The 18156-nt window shown below is 43.8% G+C and overlaps 1 protein-coding gene across 1 annotated transcript; it reads left to right on the top strand.

Annotated features, from left to right (window-relative positions):
• The first annotated feature begins 5387 nt into the window (after nucleotides 1-5387).
• Nucleotides 5388-14231, top strand: GPA33 (glycoprotein A33). Its single transcript, XM_041480301.1, has 7 exons — nucleotides 5388-5436; nucleotides 8894-9045; nucleotides 9912-10122; nucleotides 10670-10828; nucleotides 13038-13151; nucleotides 13601-13724; nucleotides 14150-14231. Exons 1-7 carry the CDS (start codon nucleotides 5388-5390, stop codon nucleotides 14229-14231), a joined length of 891 nt encoding a protein of 296 aa, XP_041336235.1.
• Nucleotides 14232-18156: the final 3925 nt, after the last annotated feature.

Here is an 18156-nt window from a genome sequence, read left to right as displayed (position 1 = left end):
ACCTGGACTTCTGTATTGACTTTGGCATGGTCCCACACAACAGTCTTACCTCTAATTTGGAGAGAGGTGGATTTGATTGATGGAGTATTTGATGGATAAAGAAGTGGCTGGATGGGATCCAAATACAGTCAATGGCTCAGCATCCCAACAGGGATTGTCAACAAGTGGTGTCCCTCAGGATCCTGCACTGAGACCAGTACTGCTCAGTATCTTTAATAATGACACAGACAGCGAGACTGAGTCACGCTCAGGAATTCCTCAGAGGACACCAGGCTGAGTGGTGCCCTGGATTCAGCAGGGGCAGGGATGCCATACAGAGGAGAAGTGGGCCCACATAAACCTCACTAAATTCAACAGGACCAAGTGCAAGATCCTACATCTGGTGTGGGGCAGTCCTCAATATCGGTAGAGGCTGGGGATGAATGGATCCAGAGCAGCCTGGAGGAGAAGGATTTGGGAGTACTGGTGGATGACCAATTGATGTGACCCAGCTGCACCTGCAGCCCATAACGCCAACCATATGCATCAGAAGTGCTTCAGAAGTGTGACCAGCAGGTCAGGGCCGGGGATTGTCCCACTCTGCTCCTGTGAAACCCCACCTGGAGTACACCATTCAGCTCTGCAGCCCCTAGCACAAAACACAGACCTCTTGGAGAGGGTCCACAGGAGGGCTGGAAGTTGATCAGAAGGCTGGAACACTTTTGTGGAGAAAGGCTGAGAGAGTCAGGTCTGTTCATCCCAGAGAAGGTTCTAGGGAGACTTTATTGCAGCCTTTCTGTACTTAAAGGGGATTTTATAACAAAGAGGGAGAGAGACATTTTTCCCGGGCCTGTAGTGATGAACAAAGGGCAATTAATTTAAACTAAGAAGGTAGATTTAGATTAAATAAAAGGAAGAACTTCTTTATGAGGATGGTGAGGCACTGGAACAGATTGCCCAGAGAAGTTGTGGATGCCACATCCCTCAAGTGTCCAAGGCCAGGTTGGGTGGGGTTTTGAGAAACCTGGTCTGGTGAAAAATGTTCCTGCTTGTGGCAGGGAGGTTCAACTGGATAATCTTTAAAGGTCCCTTCTGACCCAAATGATTCTGTGGTTCTATGGTTGTAAGACCAGCTGATTTTTCTTCTTAGAAGAGCTAGGACTGATCCACACTGTGTCTTCTCTGATGTCTTTTCAAAAAGGAAAGGGAGACTTTATTGCAGCCTTTCTGTACTTAAAGGGGATTTTATAACAAAGAGGGAGAGAGACATTTTTCCCGGGCCTGTAGTGATGAACAAAGGGCAATTAATTTAAACTAAGAAGGTAGATTTAGATTAAATAAAAGGAAGAACTTCTTTATGAGGATGGTGAGGCACTGGAACAGATTGCCCAGAGAAGTTGTGGATGCCACATCCCTCAAGTGTCCAAGGCCAGGTTGGGTGGGGTTTTGAGAAACCTGGTCTGGTGAAAAATGTTCCTGCTTGTGGCAGGGAGGTTCAACTGGATAATCTTTAAAGGTCCCTTCAGACCCAAATGATTCTGTGGTTCTATGGTTGTAAGACCAGCTGATTTTTCTTCTTAGAAGGGCTAGGACTGATCCACACTGTGTCTTCTCCGATGTCTTTTCAAAAAGGAAGCCTCTAGTTCCCACCTCCTGACCCCCAGGAAAGCTCACGGGCCAGGCTGGCCCAGCACAGAACCAGATGAAAGTCTGAGTGCTGTTTATCTGTACTGGGGGCTGTTGTGACTCATCACGCAAAAACATCCCACTGTCAATTCTCTTTGCAAACCAACAAGCAAACCAGAAAAGAAGTGGAAAATGAAACTCACCTACCTCATACCACAGATACCTCTGGTGCTGTATCATGCTGGGCCTGTACACCTCCTTCCTTCTTGCTTGAGTGCTGCTTCCCCACAGGGGGATGGGAGCTGTGTCTGTAGGGATGCCACATCATGGCAAGGAAGAGCTGTGACACAGCCACTCAAGTCTTGGTGTGCTCACAGCCCAGACTTGTGTTATTGCACGTACAGGGGAGAGTGAGCAGGGAAAAGAGAAGGTGGTATACTGAATCTTGGGTGTCACAGCAGGGGGAGGAAGGGATGGCTGATTAGGGCTTGAAGACATCCCAACAGTTTCATGCACAAAAAGAGGATGAATTGTGTTGATCCTCCAGATTCCTCCTCTGGGCAATGCAATTTCTAGCCGCTTCTGCAATGCAGTGATCATGTGTTCTTGTAAATTACTGCTAATTATGGTGAGAAGTGGTCTCAAGATATTTGCTTATAGACTGCATTATATTGGAGAGCACAGCTTTTAAAGAACCTAAGTGTTGTGGGAGCACATGTACCACTGGCATCCAATAAAAACAGATGTTTTTAAAAGTCACTGAGCTGCATCTGAAAATCGTGTTTGTGAATCTTTAGGATACAAGTGCAGCCAAGGACGGTGAAGGCCCTGCCATGCTCACTGCAACCCTTCAGATGCAGAGATGCCGAGAGGACCCTGTAGGTTACAGATTGTGGAGAACACTCAGAGCAGGCAGCCTGGCAGCTCCTCCTCGCTGCTGGCCACAGGTTCTTGGGTTTTGGGATCAAGGTGACCATACAGAGCAGAGGCAAGGATGACAGAAATCTTTGCTAATGACCGTTTGCATGTGCAAATGTAGCAAAAAGAGCTGTAAGTGGCTGGGCATCTGTCATTGGTGATGAATGTATTCATTCATAGATGAACCTGAACTGAACACAAACAGATGCTGTCCTCTTAAGAGGGAAAGGTGGGGTCTTAGATGTTCCTCCTTCTCTTTACTGGCAGGAGTTACAAAGATTTATAGTGTCAGCACGCTGCTACCTGTGCATCCTCACTGGCTTTCACAGACAGGCCTTACCAGAGTGTGTACTTTTGGCAACACAATGAAGTCACCCTGGTTTCGTACTGAAGCTTTTCATGTCAATGGCAGTTTTATTTAAATAACATAATAATATCCCCTAAAAATCCTATATATCAGCAAAAAGATTCCCCAGAGCTGCAGCCATCAGCAAAAATAATACTTCAAGGGTTTGCACTGCCCACAGGTGAGGGACAAAGAAGTTGATATGCAAAGCTTTGGCAGTGTTGCTGGTACCTGCGGCAGCTCTTTTAGCTGTGGTGCCAATGCTTGTGAGCTTTGGCAGCTCATGCTAGACAGGGAAAGAAAATCAACCTGGAAACAAATATAAAATCTCTTCAAACTGCCCACATTAAAGCAGTCTGCTCCTGAGACCCCAATGAGAGCTGCCAGAGAAAAGTGACAGGATAAAAGTGCCTAAATACCTTTCCCAATCTAGGCTTAAATAACGAACAAAAGCTATAAATACAGAGCATCTAAAACAAGCATCTTAATATCAGATTTCTGTAAGTATCAGGTGCTGAAGCATACGCTCTCCACAATACCTAGGAAACCAGCCTTAGCCAAGTCTCCAAAACAGCAGAATATAATCCATCTCAGTGCCAACTTATTTACTTGTGATGCATCAGAGTGGCTGACAGAGGCAGGGTAAAAATCTGCCCACCAGTGAATCGCTTTCATACCAACACAAACAGCAGAATATAATCCATCTCAGTGCCAACTTATTTACTCGTGATGCATCAGAGTGGATGACAGAGGCAGGGTAAAAATCGCTTTCATACCAACACGAGACGAGGCAGTCTCTGTAACTACTCACTCTACCATATTTCCCTGTCTCCCTGGCTGCACAAAAGATAAGACTCATCTATGTTGTAAAACCACAGATTCTTGGAATGGAAGACAAGTATTAATGCCTAAGAGGTACCATTTAGATTTCTCTCTCACCCCAACTGACTGGGATTACTGATTTTTATAAGACTGAAAGAACTTCCCATCTTTAAGACTGCCATCTGCCCACCAAATTTAACTGAAATCAGTGAAGTGGGTTTTGAAGTTACTGGGAAGAAGAGAGGAAAGAGAGGTTGTATAAATGATCCTGTGAAGAGGATAACAGCAAGCTGACCAAGTTGGTCTCTGCACTTTACTAAGTTCCTTTGGTTAGTGAAGAACTGAGAATTAACACTGGAAGTGTGGGCAGATGGTGTACAGTGACAGCATTTCTGTCACTACCTCTGTTCATCAGACTCAAAATATTAAATGGGAGCAAAATCAAAAGTGGAAGCTGGAGTAAAGATCCTGCATGTCTCTTCCGGTCATCTTAAAGGGAGGTAAACATTTAAGAAACTCATCCTTATGAGGAACCTAATCCTTGTGGGCTCCAAAGACAATAAAGCAGACTACTGACTTTGCTCCAGCCTTGTTTACATCTTAAGTAATTTACAATTAACATTTTGAGGTTAGTTAACAAGCTGTTTTTGGAAAATGTCTCCCCTTCTCTTTGAAGGGTCCTTGCCATCTCCTGCAGCCAGTCAAAGATGAGACACAACAGGATGAATTTTCCTACCAGCTGTCCTCATTTGGAAGATTCCTGAAGAATAAAGTTTCTGTACTTTTATGTGCTTTATTTTGCTTTGTGCTAACAGTCTGAAGAGAACTGAGGTCATGCATCAAGCACAGAAGTACGGATAGACGGTCCTTTCTATCAAAGAGATTGGATTTCCAGTCATTCCTAAGTTTCCCTGTCTTGGACATTTTGAACCCCTGCCATATTGACCAAAAGGCAAACCTTCAATGTGGCTTTTGGCAGATTTACCACACAAGCCTCAGGTCAGCACAAGAGCAAGATACAGATCTGCTTTACTGGACTAAACACGGCTACCCAGTGTCAACAACTACTTGGAAGCCTTCTTCAAAATCCTCAACAAAGTTCATCAATAATATACTGTATTATAGGACTAATTCAATCTCAAAATGATATCTAAGAGCATGATGTCCCCATCTAGATGCCTGAAATGATCACTCACACCCCAAAAGTGACTTGGATGTGGCCTGGATGTGGGCTGCTGCCTGTATTCTGAAACTCTTTAATACCTTTTTAACTCTTTTTCCTTAATAAATATTGGAGAGAAATGAGGTTTATCCTCCCCTAGCTGCCTGTCATCACATGCATGACTTCAGCTGCACTGCACACTCCACCCCCAGTCCCACCACACCCTTCCCTTGCTCCGTGCACCTGCGTGTTGGGAGAAACGGGGAAAGGCCATTTAATTGTGGGAGAAAGTTCACAACTGGGGAAGGAGCTCACAAGTTTACAGAGAGCAGCAAGTGATGTCAAACCTGCTGGTGATGTGGCTCGTCATTCTGAGGGAGGGGAGGGGCAGGATGGGGCAGAAGCACTTTTAAAAGAGACTGAGGAAGTGAACCTGCAATGCCACTGCAAAGCAGCCCTTCAGGGAAAGCCAATCACCTACCCAGCCTCCTGGAGATTACAAGGAAGAGCACCTTGAGGTGAAACAAAGGAGAGATGAGGGGGACGGCAACGAAAGGACTTGGGCTGTTCATTTTCAGTGCAAGTGAGTACTAATTTGGTTATGTCCTCAAGGGTTGGGTGGAAGGAAACAGCACCTCAAAGCACAAGGACTCCAGTGCACTTTGTATGTCTCTCTTTTGTTTAGTGAAGGTTCCTTTGTGCTTATGGCCAGACAAGTGTGTGTACCACCTCTCTGCTGGATGTCCACACACACGGGCATCTCCCAAAACTGTTACGAGTGGGAAAAAACGCTGTTCTTCATGAAGCTGGAAAAGTATTTTTCATAAACAGTTTTCTTGATTTCTGTTAATACAAATTTATCTCTGAAGAAGGAACTTCCTCGTCTGAAGTCTCAGTTCCACTGCTTTTTATCCTGTCTCATACTCTTATATCAATGTTCCTACACCCCATTCCAGGCTTCAGACAGAGCTACGCACATGGGAATTGCTTGGGGTTTTTTAACTAAAAATCCTGAAAACCTCACTTCAACAGGAAGACCCCAAAAAGGAAATTCACAAAGTTTAAAGTAATCAGAAAACGTGGATGGGCTCCACATGCAACAAATGTGACTTGGATCACGGTTTGATGATCATTATGTAACTTTTGCAATGCCATTGGTATTCACTCTCGTTTTCCATTATTCTCACCTTTCATGCTATGCAAAGTATGCTCTTTTTTTCTTTGTTTGCTTGATCAGATCTCAATTTACTTTAGCAAACAAAATATTCCTGTAATTGTATTAATTGCCCTTCAGTCTGTTAACAATTACTCAGTAAGGGATGTGAAAACAGAAATGTCACTTTGATTTTCTTCTTCCTTTGAACAAGTACGAATCTCTAAACAGAGGGAGAGAAAACCATTCTCATTTTTTAAAATGTTACAAACATACAAAAAATGTCTCTCACATTTTTTAAAATGTTATAAACACATTATTGCAAAGTGATAACACACAAAAAAGTAACTCTAGGGCTTAAATCTAGGTGACATTGTCTCTCTAGTAGTATGTAAGATATTTGTCCTCTCTCCTTTTCTGGAGTTCTTTCAGAATTTGCTTCCCCTGCCTTCAGCCATATTTTGAATAGATTCTGTTTCTGCTCAGAAAAAAAATCCCCCAACCTTTGAAGAATAAACCACAACTTTTAAACGTGCTGACTATGAAGTGAAACATGGTGAGAAGTGGGAAGGAGGAAATGAGCCTGAGTCAGTGACATCCCAGAAAGAAACTGTTGCTTCCCTGAGAGAGGGAAGCTCCTTCTGGGATGCAGAAAGAGATGTGGGTGACAAATGAAGAGCACCAGAAGCAGTGGGACGTGAGGGTGACAGCAACAGATGAATAAATGTGTTACAGGCTGTGCCTCACATGCAGTGTTGGGTTCAGCTGCTCCCCAACTCTGCACCAAACATGTCTGAAGAAAAGAAAGATCTCATTTATTGTAGGATTTGACTCATCCAATTGGAAGAAGGAAAAGAAGTCTTAGGGTTGGGTGGTTTCTTCTCTGCCTCAGGGCTGTGTTTATGACCTGTCAGTGAACCCCAGTCCAGTGGAACCAGTTTCTGAGTGACAAAAAGATCAGGAAATGGTTTTTGCTCCATCTCCTAGTACAGCCACTGGTGCTTTTCACCTAAATGCAGGAAAGCATCTCTATCCAGTCACAACAAGCAAGGAGAAAGCTTTCACACAGGTGTCTCTCATATGGAGGGCATATGAAAACAGCAGTCAGAAAGAGCCCCAGGGCCATGCAAACATGGGCTTTGCCCTGGGTGCTCCAGGGCAGGGAAAGATCTGGGAGTGGCTGCAATAAAAGCATGCTAGAAATACTTTGCCCTGGTTTCCTTCTCATAACTGTCAGCAGTTGTAAATTAAATAATCCCCAAGAGAAGAGAAGCCACCCCTGCCACATCACAGAGGAAGAGGTGAAAACACACCTTGCTAATAACTGTGGGAGCCCACAGAACCTGGTCATTGAGAGAATGCAGAAAGATGGGAATTTAGGCTAAAAGCAGATCCCTGTGCCAACTGTCCCATGGCACCCTGGGCAATTACCTGAACTGTCACCCCAGGTTCTTAGTGCAGTGACAACACAACCTTTTGGGTCCCAACACTCATTTTCTAAGGGACTCTTGTTCACTGCTAGTCAAGGACGTGGCAGTGCTCAGCTGCCAATGGCATTCACTTACTGACCAAGGGCAGGGGGAGGTGTGCTCTTCCATTTCTAAAAAAGTGGGTATTCACAACCAGTTTGCAAGTCAAGGTGCAACCTAGAAATCCTTTGCTCCCTCCCACTACACTTATAGATCTAACCTGGACAAAGATATGGCAGAATGAGGACCCAAAGTTTGCTAGGTGGCAACTTCTCAGATGAATCCTCTCCAGGGAACACTAACTCAGCAACCTTCACCACCACATGCAGCATGGCCCTCATGGGGGAAGCCATCCTCCTCTCTCCTCCTTACTGCACCACCTTCCTCTTTGCCATGGGAGCACCTCTGAGCAGCACTTCCTTCCTTGCCATTTACCGTTTTCCACAAATTACAGTGCCATTAAAAAAGAAACAAAACCAAAATCTCAAAGCAACAAACCCAAACACAGAACCCACACAAATTGTGAGGAGAAAGCAGGTGTTTTTAACCATGGATTCCTGCAGGCATGAAGGTCACCTATGGCAGGGCAGACATAAATGTCCAGCTCAATTCTGAGAATAACAAAGACCTGCCCACCAGGCAATGATCAGAAATGATGAATTAAGAGCAAGTTAAAGGGAATTCAGTGTAAAAAACCCACCTGCCCTGTGCCCTGCATGCTTCCCCAGGGCACAGAGGGATTTCTGTTTTATTCAGCTCTCAGCTATTCCTGTGCTCCAGAGGCAGGAGCTGGAGTTCTTGAGCAAAGGTGACTACTACCTTACTCATTTTTGGAAAAAACTAAGAGCTATTCTTCCCTTGTTTCTTTCAACCACTCTTTGCTTCTCTAGGTTTTTCTATTTTCAGGGATGAAAAACATGAACAGGTTTTGATTCCCTAGCACAAAATGTCACTTTTCTATGGATTTGGATCGAGGCAAGTTATTTGACAGTTTTCCTGATCCTTGAAATTTGACAATATCAGTTTGTTAGTTTAGCCCGAATCCTGAAGACTGTCGATGCACTTGTAGTATCTGTTTATCTGTCTCCCTCTGTACATTCTGAACTGTCAAAGGGTGTCAGTCACGCTGAAGGAGGGCTCAGGAAAAAAATACAGCATCTTTCTAAACTCCATGGCAATATACGAGCAGGTGAAGAAGAGGGAAGCAAGGAACAGAGAGCAGAGTTTAGCTCTAAGCCATCCTGTGCAGCAGCTTCCCAGAGCCAACCAGCCCCAGCAGACATCACCTCTTGCTCAGTGGGGAATGTCCTGGATGACAGGGAATGAGGGTTATTGTGGCATCTAAGGAAGCCAAAGAGACTACCATGGAATCCAGATGTTGTTATTTTTGCTGAGTGCGGCATTTATTCTCTTCCTAGTTCTGGTGTCTGCTCAAGCCCTCGTTGTGGAAGCACCTGAGAAGCAAATCCAAGTGGCAAGAGGAAGAAACGCTACCCTGCGTTGTAATTTTAAAACAAGCTCAGCTGTTGACAGAGGAGACCTGGTTGTCTGGAAGAAAATCAATAGCAAGGTAAACTGAGCTGCATGAAGAAACAGATGAGAGGGCATCCTAGAAGGGGCAGGAGATGGAAGCTGTCAGTGGCAATGGATGTTGGAAGACAAAGACTTCCTCCAGACTTTTTTTTAATCCCAGAACTGTGCAAACAGAAATGCTGAGTCTAGATGCAATTTATCCCAAATCTACTGCACAACACTAGGCAAGCCCCCACCCCTCTTACAACTGTTTACTGAGGATACATCACTATACGTACTGTGGGGTTTACATCTACTAAAACATATGAAACACTCGGATAATTTCTAAAAATATATGTATATGTAAGTGTCTATGTCTAATACACATAGCTTTGATACAATATAACAAGTTCTAAGTTGATGATAACAGTACATGGAGAAATTCTTGAGGTCTCCTATATCCATTTGAAATATTGGAAAGTTAAGAAACTTTTAAATTTCTCCTTGACTGCTTGGGAATTAGTGAGAGGGGAAGCAGCCTTTGGAGATCTCCTTGCAAGAACTGCCAAGGGTTTCTTCTCTGGAGATCCTTGCTGGGAGAGTTTGTGTAACCATAGGGCAATTTGACTGACATGGGTCTCAGACAAGTCTCGGGCTGTGCTCTCCTCATGGTGAGGAAAGGTGAGTAAGCCCCAGCAAAAGAAATCAGTTGTCTATGATTTCAGATAAGGTGTGAGACGGGGATTCCAGATGGAAACAGAGATCCTTTTGAATTTCTACACTTTTCTTGGCTTTTTCCCAAACTGCTGCAGTTTAAGGCTCTCTTTTCCAAGCTGCTCTTTAAGAGTGGGCAGATTAATCGAGTTAGACGGCAGACTCCCACAGAAGAAACAGGGACTGATGCCTCCCGTCCCTGTGTGCCAGGTTGACGCTGTGACGCGCTACTTCGACGGGCTCGTGCAGTACGGGGAGGGCTACGACCACCGCATCCAGTTCAGCGGCAACGTTGACAGTGGGGACATCAGCATCACCATCGGTGCTGTCACCATGGAGGACAACGGCACCTACGTGTGCAGCGTCCGCCTCCGCGACGACCCGCCCCGCGAGTCCGCGCTCCTGGATCTCTTTGTCCTCGGTGAGGTGATGCAGGCAGTGCCACACCCCTGTCAGACACACCTGCCCCTCCTCTAGTGTCCACATCGGTTTAAACAGATTTTCTAAAAAAAGTTGTCATTGCCAATTCCACTTTGGTCTTTTCCTACTCCTGTGGAAGGGTGCTGGGATGTGTAGAGCACGCAACTGCCTCAGACACCAGGCTGCAGAAAACAGCCTTTAGAGCTGCACAGCTCACTTTCCTAATAACCCAGACATCATGACAGGGCCTTCCTCATCCCCCCTGGGGCCTGTCATACTCCAGTCATCAAAGGATGGATCACCTAACACTATTAGGCACATCCCAAAAAGCATCTTGCAATTCCTTCTTGGCCTTCCAGTGCCAAAAAGGGAGATACAAATTAGAAACAAATTAGATCCAAATTCACTTTAAGTTCCTTTAATAAGAAGGTGGCAGGTTCAAAAGGTTCAAGACAAGCCTGTGCTTGCAAGAATAAAAACCACAGACATAGATGGGCTGAAACAAGAAACTACTTCTGATTAATACACTTCCTCTTTTCTTCCTTCAGTTGCACCATCCAAGCCCGAATGCAAGATTCTGGGGACACCAGAATACGGACAGACAATCAACCTGACCTGTGCTTCTCATGAGGGCTCCCCAGTGCCCAAATACACCTGGAAAAGCTTCAATATGCAAAATGAGCCCCGTTTGCTACCATACTCAGAAGGTATGAGAAATCCAAAGACATCAGGGCATTTAGGTCTCTGCAGTTGAGGGCTGGAAAGATTCTAAAATGCAAATACAAAAACACTCTTCAGGCTTATTCTAGGATTTTCACTGAACAGGAGTTTGAAAAGTTGTCCTTTTGATACAAGACATGCTCAGGAGTAACTTAGCATGGGGAAAAGGACTCTTACCTGAAGTAAGAATGGTCAGAAATGCTTTAACTTCATCTCTTCCCTAGTGAGAAAGCTGGATGGCTCTGGAAGCAGCCAGAAATAATTATTTCTCAGTTGCTGGAGTAAGGCATAACATGAGGAACAACACTGAGTTTTTTAACTGTCTTCACAACCCCGCTTGCTTGACCATGAGCAGATCTCTTTCTAAACTGAAGGAAACAAAAGCTGGCTCTGGAAGCTTTCCTCCAGAGATGACCTCACCTAGAGGAAGGGGGTATGAGAAAGTTACATCATTGCCACTTTGAGCATGAAAAAGGCTTCTGGTTCTTTAGAACTGACATACAGGCCCTAATATTTTATTTGCTTTCATTTTAAGTTAGAATCTGGAAGGAAAAAGGAGCTGAATTTCCACAACAGGACCTTGACAGAACTATTTATACAGAAATGAGGGTTTAATACTCTTTTAAGTGTATCAGTGACAGAGGACTCAGATTTATTTCATTAAACAACTTTGTTTTTTCCTGGCCTGTCCAGCTTCAGGAAGACTAAGTGTCTATACCTACCCTTCCTGGTTTAAGGGAAGTAAACTAAAGATGATGAGACTCCACAGGACATTCCACAATCACAAGCCCATTCTTGCATAAAATATGCATCACCAGGGGCAGGAACTTAATTCATTTCACTGGCCACTAAGTGGTGCCAGCGCATCACGCACAGCCCTGAGCCCAGCGGGACTTGTCACAGCAGCAGCTTCTGCTGTCACCCTGTTCTTCCCGGGACAGGAGTCTCCGCTGGCCCATTCCCACCTCATTTCTGCTTTCATCGGAGCACCCATGGCCAAGCCCTGTGCCGACTGTCCCCAGGTGCTCCAGGCTGGCTGGGTGCCCTGTTGTCACTACAGGTAATTGCCTTCTGTGCTAAGCAAGTCCCACTGCTGCAAACCCCCTCAGGAGACACTTGAGAGCTCACAGTACCTGACCCACATTTTTCCCCATTTCACTCCATCACTTCTGATTTATTAGGAGCATTTAAATTCCACTTCTAGACTGAGATTTTGAGAGCTACAAACATCACACCCCCCCCCCAAAAAAAAAAAAAAAGAAAAAAAAGAAAAAAAAAGAAAAAAAAGAAAGGAGGGAGACAAGTAAATACCAGGAGTCATGTAGAGACTGAAAGAAAATAAAAACTAAAAAACAAGCAAGCATATGGCCTATCATTTCTCAGTTTGCATGCTCTTCTACTATCTGGCACTAGGTGCCAGCAAATCCTAATTATAAAAAAGTGAGACCCCAGGGAAACAGGAAAGTCATGAAAAAGTATTCTGTCTTCTCCTTTCAGAGCAGGGATCTGGACCTCTCTCACTAGCAAAAAGCATGGACTACACATACCCATATCAGCTGGAGATGTAACAAACAAAACTGACTGCATGAGCAGACAGAGCTGAGCTTCACCCTGTGGTTCTGAGCTGTGTGAGGCTGGACAGAAAGCATCAGCATCACTGCAATCCAGGCACTAGAGTTCTTTGCTTATTTACACAGCCTGCACGGCTTCTCCCAGACTAGAAAACTTTTCTCCCCACTGCTCAATAATTCATATCTGAAATCCTAAGAGCTGCAGGACTGAAGAGCTTTCTCCTGTTGAACAAGTTAATTCATCAAGGTGGCCAGTTCTCAGAGCCAGGTCCTGATTTGGGCATCTGACATTTCTCAAACCAAAAAAAAAAAAAAAAAAAAAAAAAGCTTTCTCTAAGCACAGACACTTCTCTACCCTCCACCTACAATTTTCCTTCTAAAAGGAATGTTCAAATGGCACATGTTCCCTGTAATCAAAACAGCACACTTCTGTTTATCCTCCCACAAATCACTGTAAAACCTAAGGATGAGCATGGCAGCTCCCAAGCAAGACAGAGCAATCCATCAGCTTTAATAACCTCTCATCACTCCAGCCACCCTGGGCTGGAACTGGAGGGCTGATGTTGCCACTTCCTTCCCTGCTTTTATTCTTATCTTTTTTGGCCTGATTTGTGTTTCACAACAGGGCAACAAATAACCCTGAAGAACATATCAGCAGACACCTCTGGCTTTTACATCTGCACTTCAACAAATATTGTGGGAACGGAATTTTGCAACATGACAGTCAGCGTTGTGCCACGTAAGAGATGGGGCTGCCTTGGGGAAGAGAAGGACCAGAGAGAACATCTTAGCTCAGAGTCAAAGCATTCAAGGAGGGGAATGTTACCATCTGGTTTCTGAATACCTTTAAGAGAGACCCTCTCCACTGGTTTACATGCTGGTAGAGCACTCACCAACGCACTGGGTTAGTTCAAAAAGTGACAAAAGCTCTGTAAAGTCAGCACTGAATTTGCAATGTCTGAAACTAAACTTTACAGACAAAGAAGAGCAGTTGTTCAGATCCAGGGGCTCCTCCCTGTCAGCAGCCAACTGCTCCTGCACTACCCAGTACAGAATTATTTCCCATTCCTGCAGTCAAACAAATGTGGCTTCCACTCAGTCTGGGTCTGGTGGGGGGTTTGAAGTGCAGTGATTGTGCTGATCCCCTTTAACATCATTCCTCCTGCTAACTCCTCCCTTCCCATGCAGCATCCATGAACATAGCTCTGTATGCTGGCATCATTGGGGGAGTTGTTGCTGCCATTGTGGTGATTGGGATCATTGCCTACTGCTGCTGCTGCCGGGAAAGCAAGGACACTGACTACGAGATGACGTGAGTACCTCTCCCTACAGCAGTGAATGGAACAGATGAAGGGTTCTCCTTCTCCCTCCAGCATCAACAGTGGAAAACTGGGGAGAAAAAAAAATCTGGGAAAGCATGCACTGCTTTCTCCTTTCAGTGTCCACGCCAGTGGCTCCCATCTCTCCTCATGGGAGATGCCCAGGAATCCCAGGCACCTTTGTGTCTCTGGGCAGAACCAAATTATTCAAACCTTGGATGTGAATTAGCACACATGCTATGAAAAATAAACAAGTAGCTCCCACACCTCTTGCATCATCAGTAAGACTGAAGTTGTGGACTTCAGCTGGGTGCAGTTCTAGATCAGCTTAGAGCAGTTTAAAAGTATCCTAACACAAAATCTCTTCAGCAAGATTTCTGGCTGGTTTTAACATCTCTACTCCCAAACAATGTTTTAGGGTGCAAGAGGACAGAAATGAACCCTCCAGGCAGATGCCAACAAGGCATGAGAGCGCAGGGGAGGATATGGAGAATGAATGAATGAAGAAACCACTGCCATCTCCAGGATCTGCTGAGGCACAGACACCACTGTAGAAAAGAAATCAATCCCTCTTTCTTACTGCAAGAAGTTGAATTATAAAATGAAAGCCAAAGACTCTGCCTTGAAGTTCTGGGAGAGAACATTCTTGCTTCCCTGGAAATAAGAGCTTGATGTACAGTGAACAATAACACACACTCTCATAGCAGAAAAATGCATGTGGAGCACTGCTGCACCCAGTCATCCCAAAATAACCAGTCTTCCAGACTTCCAACTTTCTGAAAAAAGAAACGATCAGGTCTATTTGGAGAACAGAGGAACAGAGCTGCTGATGTATCCCCAGATCCACAAAAGTTTGAAGGTCACCAATTGCATTTCATCAAGGAAGGGTGGTCTTGTTTACTGAGTCATGCAAATGTCACAGATTTCACCACTGTTCAACACAGGAACTGTTTTTAAGGAGGTTGAAGCAAGATGATTTTTAAAGACATTTTGTTAAATGTGTTTTTTGTATGTATTATACATGCACATATAAATAAATATATTAAAAAAAACCCAAACATTGATGACCAGTGAGTCTCCTATTTGGGACAACAGTGCATAATAATGTCACAGATAAGGTAAGAACTTAGATGGGCAGCTGATAAGAACTAGAAACACTCTAGTAGCTTATTTACTGTAAGACTCTTCAATTTCTGAGTTCTAGCTCCCAGAGATCCTAATTTTCATTATATTAATTTTTCCTGCTGATTGTTGCATGGGCAAGTCAGAAATAGTCCATTGCTCCTGCTGCTTCTGAAAAAATGACAATGCGAGAGCATGTACATGCCAAGTATATCCTTAATTTCAAAAAAAAAGAGGGGGGAGTGGAAGGAAAAAGGAAAAATAACTTTTTGTTCAAAACTGTAACAATTTAGTCAGAAGCACTGCATTTTATGTGCAAGATGTGTGCAAACGTGGAGGGAAATCCTACCACTGGTATCTTCAGAAGAGAATGGACTGCCCATCCCCAAGGACTACCAATGGGTATTAAAGCTAATGAAAAGCTTTTTTTTTTAAGATACTTTTGCAGTAAAATATTTATCCTTTCAAAACTCCTTACTGAATCTTCAACTTTGGTAGTTTCAGCAATGCCTCCCACATACCCTTTACCCCCAGTTACTGTAATAAAAATCTAAAATTTAACTTCAAAGAAGAACCAGCCATCCTCCCACATAGGACCAGCATTTTCTAGATTTCAAACTATGAAAGCCACCCTACCAGAACTGTAATTCTGGCTTGCTTTCTGACTGCCTTTGTTTTACATAATACTTAAAATACAATTACTCATTTGTAGTAATAACAACTGCAAAGACCAACAACAGGAGTTCTTTACAAAGAACACACAAATCCAAATCTCTCTGGCAATGGATAGCCTGAAATACAAGACATTCTCAGGACCTTTTCTCGTGATATGTGAGAAAACTTTGCAAAAATGGATGGCTAAAAAAGAACATTTCACAGAGAAGCTGAAGGCAGCTTCTTTAAAAAAAAATTTGGTGCATAGCTCAGAAGCAGAGCTGGTATGTATTCCAGCCTCATTGTAACAAGCAAGGATAGTGTGAATTATCTAATTACCATTGTAACACATTTCTACTGTGAAACAATAGCTATTTCTTTTATAAATGTTACAGACATCAGTTAGCACAACCTGTTTCCTCCACCAGGAATAACAGTGAGGGATAACAGCATGGATTTTCAAAGATCTTAACTGGAAAGTCCAGTGAAAGGACTTGAAACCTATCAGCAGAATAATGCCAGAATATAGCCAAAAACTGGCTGTGGCCATTAAACCATGGTAATACTCTGCTACCTGTCCCACACTCTTCACTTTGAGGACAGGTGAATCTTAATTGCTGTTTGTCAGCTGAAGTTTTCAAGTGACATGTGCACAGTGGTCAGTTTAGGCATGAAGGAAAATACAGATTAGCAGTAAGAACTGCACTAAGTTGTCCAAAGAAACCAGCCACAAAATACAGTTTACAAAATGACCCCCAAACCCATGAATTTAATTCTCTGCGAGCAGATTCCATAAGAGCTAGCAGAGGAAAAGCAAGAGTCCAATGTGACAATATTTAAAACAGAACTACTTCAAGTTCTGCAATGCTAATCTCACTTCTGCACTGAGAAATCAACTAAGTGATAGCACATGGAGATATGGCTGAGATAATTCAGTGCTGCATCATTTTTTACCTTTTTGAAAATATCTTGGAAATAGTGCATTTATTAGAATGCTTTACGTGTTTTTCCTCAACCAATTTGTTCTACTCCATCAGCCAGGAATACACATATTCAAACTCTTGCCTTATTCCAGGGTTTTGCTGTGACTGAATTAATGTCCTGCCTGCCTTGTATGTCTTTTGAAAAAGGACTAACTCCAGGAGTTACCTCTAGCATAGCCACAACCTTATGCAAAATTAAACCAGCACTAATGAATTTGTAGGGAAGATAAATTAAGCTAGTGATACTTAACTAATTCCAAAGATTTAACGTATCTATAGCGAACTTCAATAACCACTTCCCTCAAAAGGCAGGAAGGAGGGAGAAAATGTATGACCAGGTAGAAAAGTAAATTCCTACTTTAGTCTTTACATAGCAATCAGTAAACTACTGTTTAGTTATGTTCAACTTTATTCACAAACTTACCACAGAAAGCAGACAGGCTGGTCAGGCATGATTTAGCATCAGCAAATCCATGCTGACTCTTTCCAGCCCCCTACTTCTCTTTTATGTACCCAACAACATATTCCAAGAGGGCTTGCTCCATGATTTTTTCAAGGAGTGCAGTGGAACTGAGCAGCCCGGGCTTTCCTAGATCACCCTTTTGAGAGATGGTTGCAGTATTTGTCTCCCATTGCTGTAGATTTCCTGTGCTCTCTGTGATCTTCAAAGATGAGAGAACAGCCTCGAAAAGGTGTCAGTCAGCTCCCTCAGCATCCTGGGATGCAGCACATCTGCCTGGAGGGACTGCATGGGTCTGGAACTCCCACTGCTGCTGTTCTCATCCCTGAACCCTTCTTGAGAACAGATCTGCTTTCCAAATAACATCCCTACAGCCCTGGCCAGCGTTTAGGGATTCTTCCTTTGTGGCCTACAGCCCTGGTCAGTGCTTATGGATTCTTCCTTTGTAGCCCCACAACTACTTCTCCCTCCCTTACACTGCACCAGGATGCAGCCACAACATCCCTGTGAGGACAAGAGTCTTCCAATCAATCTCCCTGCATTCCTGAATTGCTCTTGTGTTTGGGAGACACCGTCCTCGATGAACTGCCAACCTTAATGCTCCTTTACCCCACAGAGCTGGCACCAGGGATTCCACCCCTCCTCATTTCCCACACAACCACCGAGATCTGCTCTCACTGCCTTCCCCACTCTTCTCAGGGTCTTTGGGAAGTATTTCCAGTATTACAAACACACAAAAACTGGTGCTGCCACAGCCCACTTCAATTCAGTACAGTGCACAATTCACAACTTGTCAGGAAGACAGGAGTTAATTATCTCAGCATCCTTGTTGCTAGAGCAACTGCACTCCTTTTCTGTTTGTATGTACCAACTGTTCCAGGAAAGACACCGTGGCAATGTTCTGGCTGATGAAGTTCACAATACAATGATCAAAACTCCAATATGAATTCTGGATGTCTTGGAGCTCTACTAAAATTATTGCAGTCCAACATAAGGGAATTTGTAACTTCTGCTGCACTTCACCTGTTCACTAGGGATTGAAGGGAATTATTTGAAATTGGCAGAGAAGTTTGATGGGAACCTCTAAGACAGAACCACAGAAAAGTGAGGGAACAGAGATAATGCAGGGTAAGATTAATACAAGTGTTTGCCAATTCCTTCATTTTACTAAATCATTGCAGTAAAATTTATTGGCTGGCCACTCTG

The sequence above is a fragment of the Pyrgilauda ruficollis genome, unplaced genomic scaffold, assembly GCF_017590135.1.
Source record: "Pyrgilauda ruficollis isolate IOZ18807 unplaced genomic scaffold, ASM1759013v1 scaffold50, whole genome shotgun sequence".
Lineage (NCBI taxonomy): Eukaryota > Metazoa > Chordata > Aves > Passeriformes > Passeridae > Pyrgilauda > Pyrgilauda ruficollis.
This window is presented reverse-complemented; position numbering and strand designations above follow the sequence as displayed.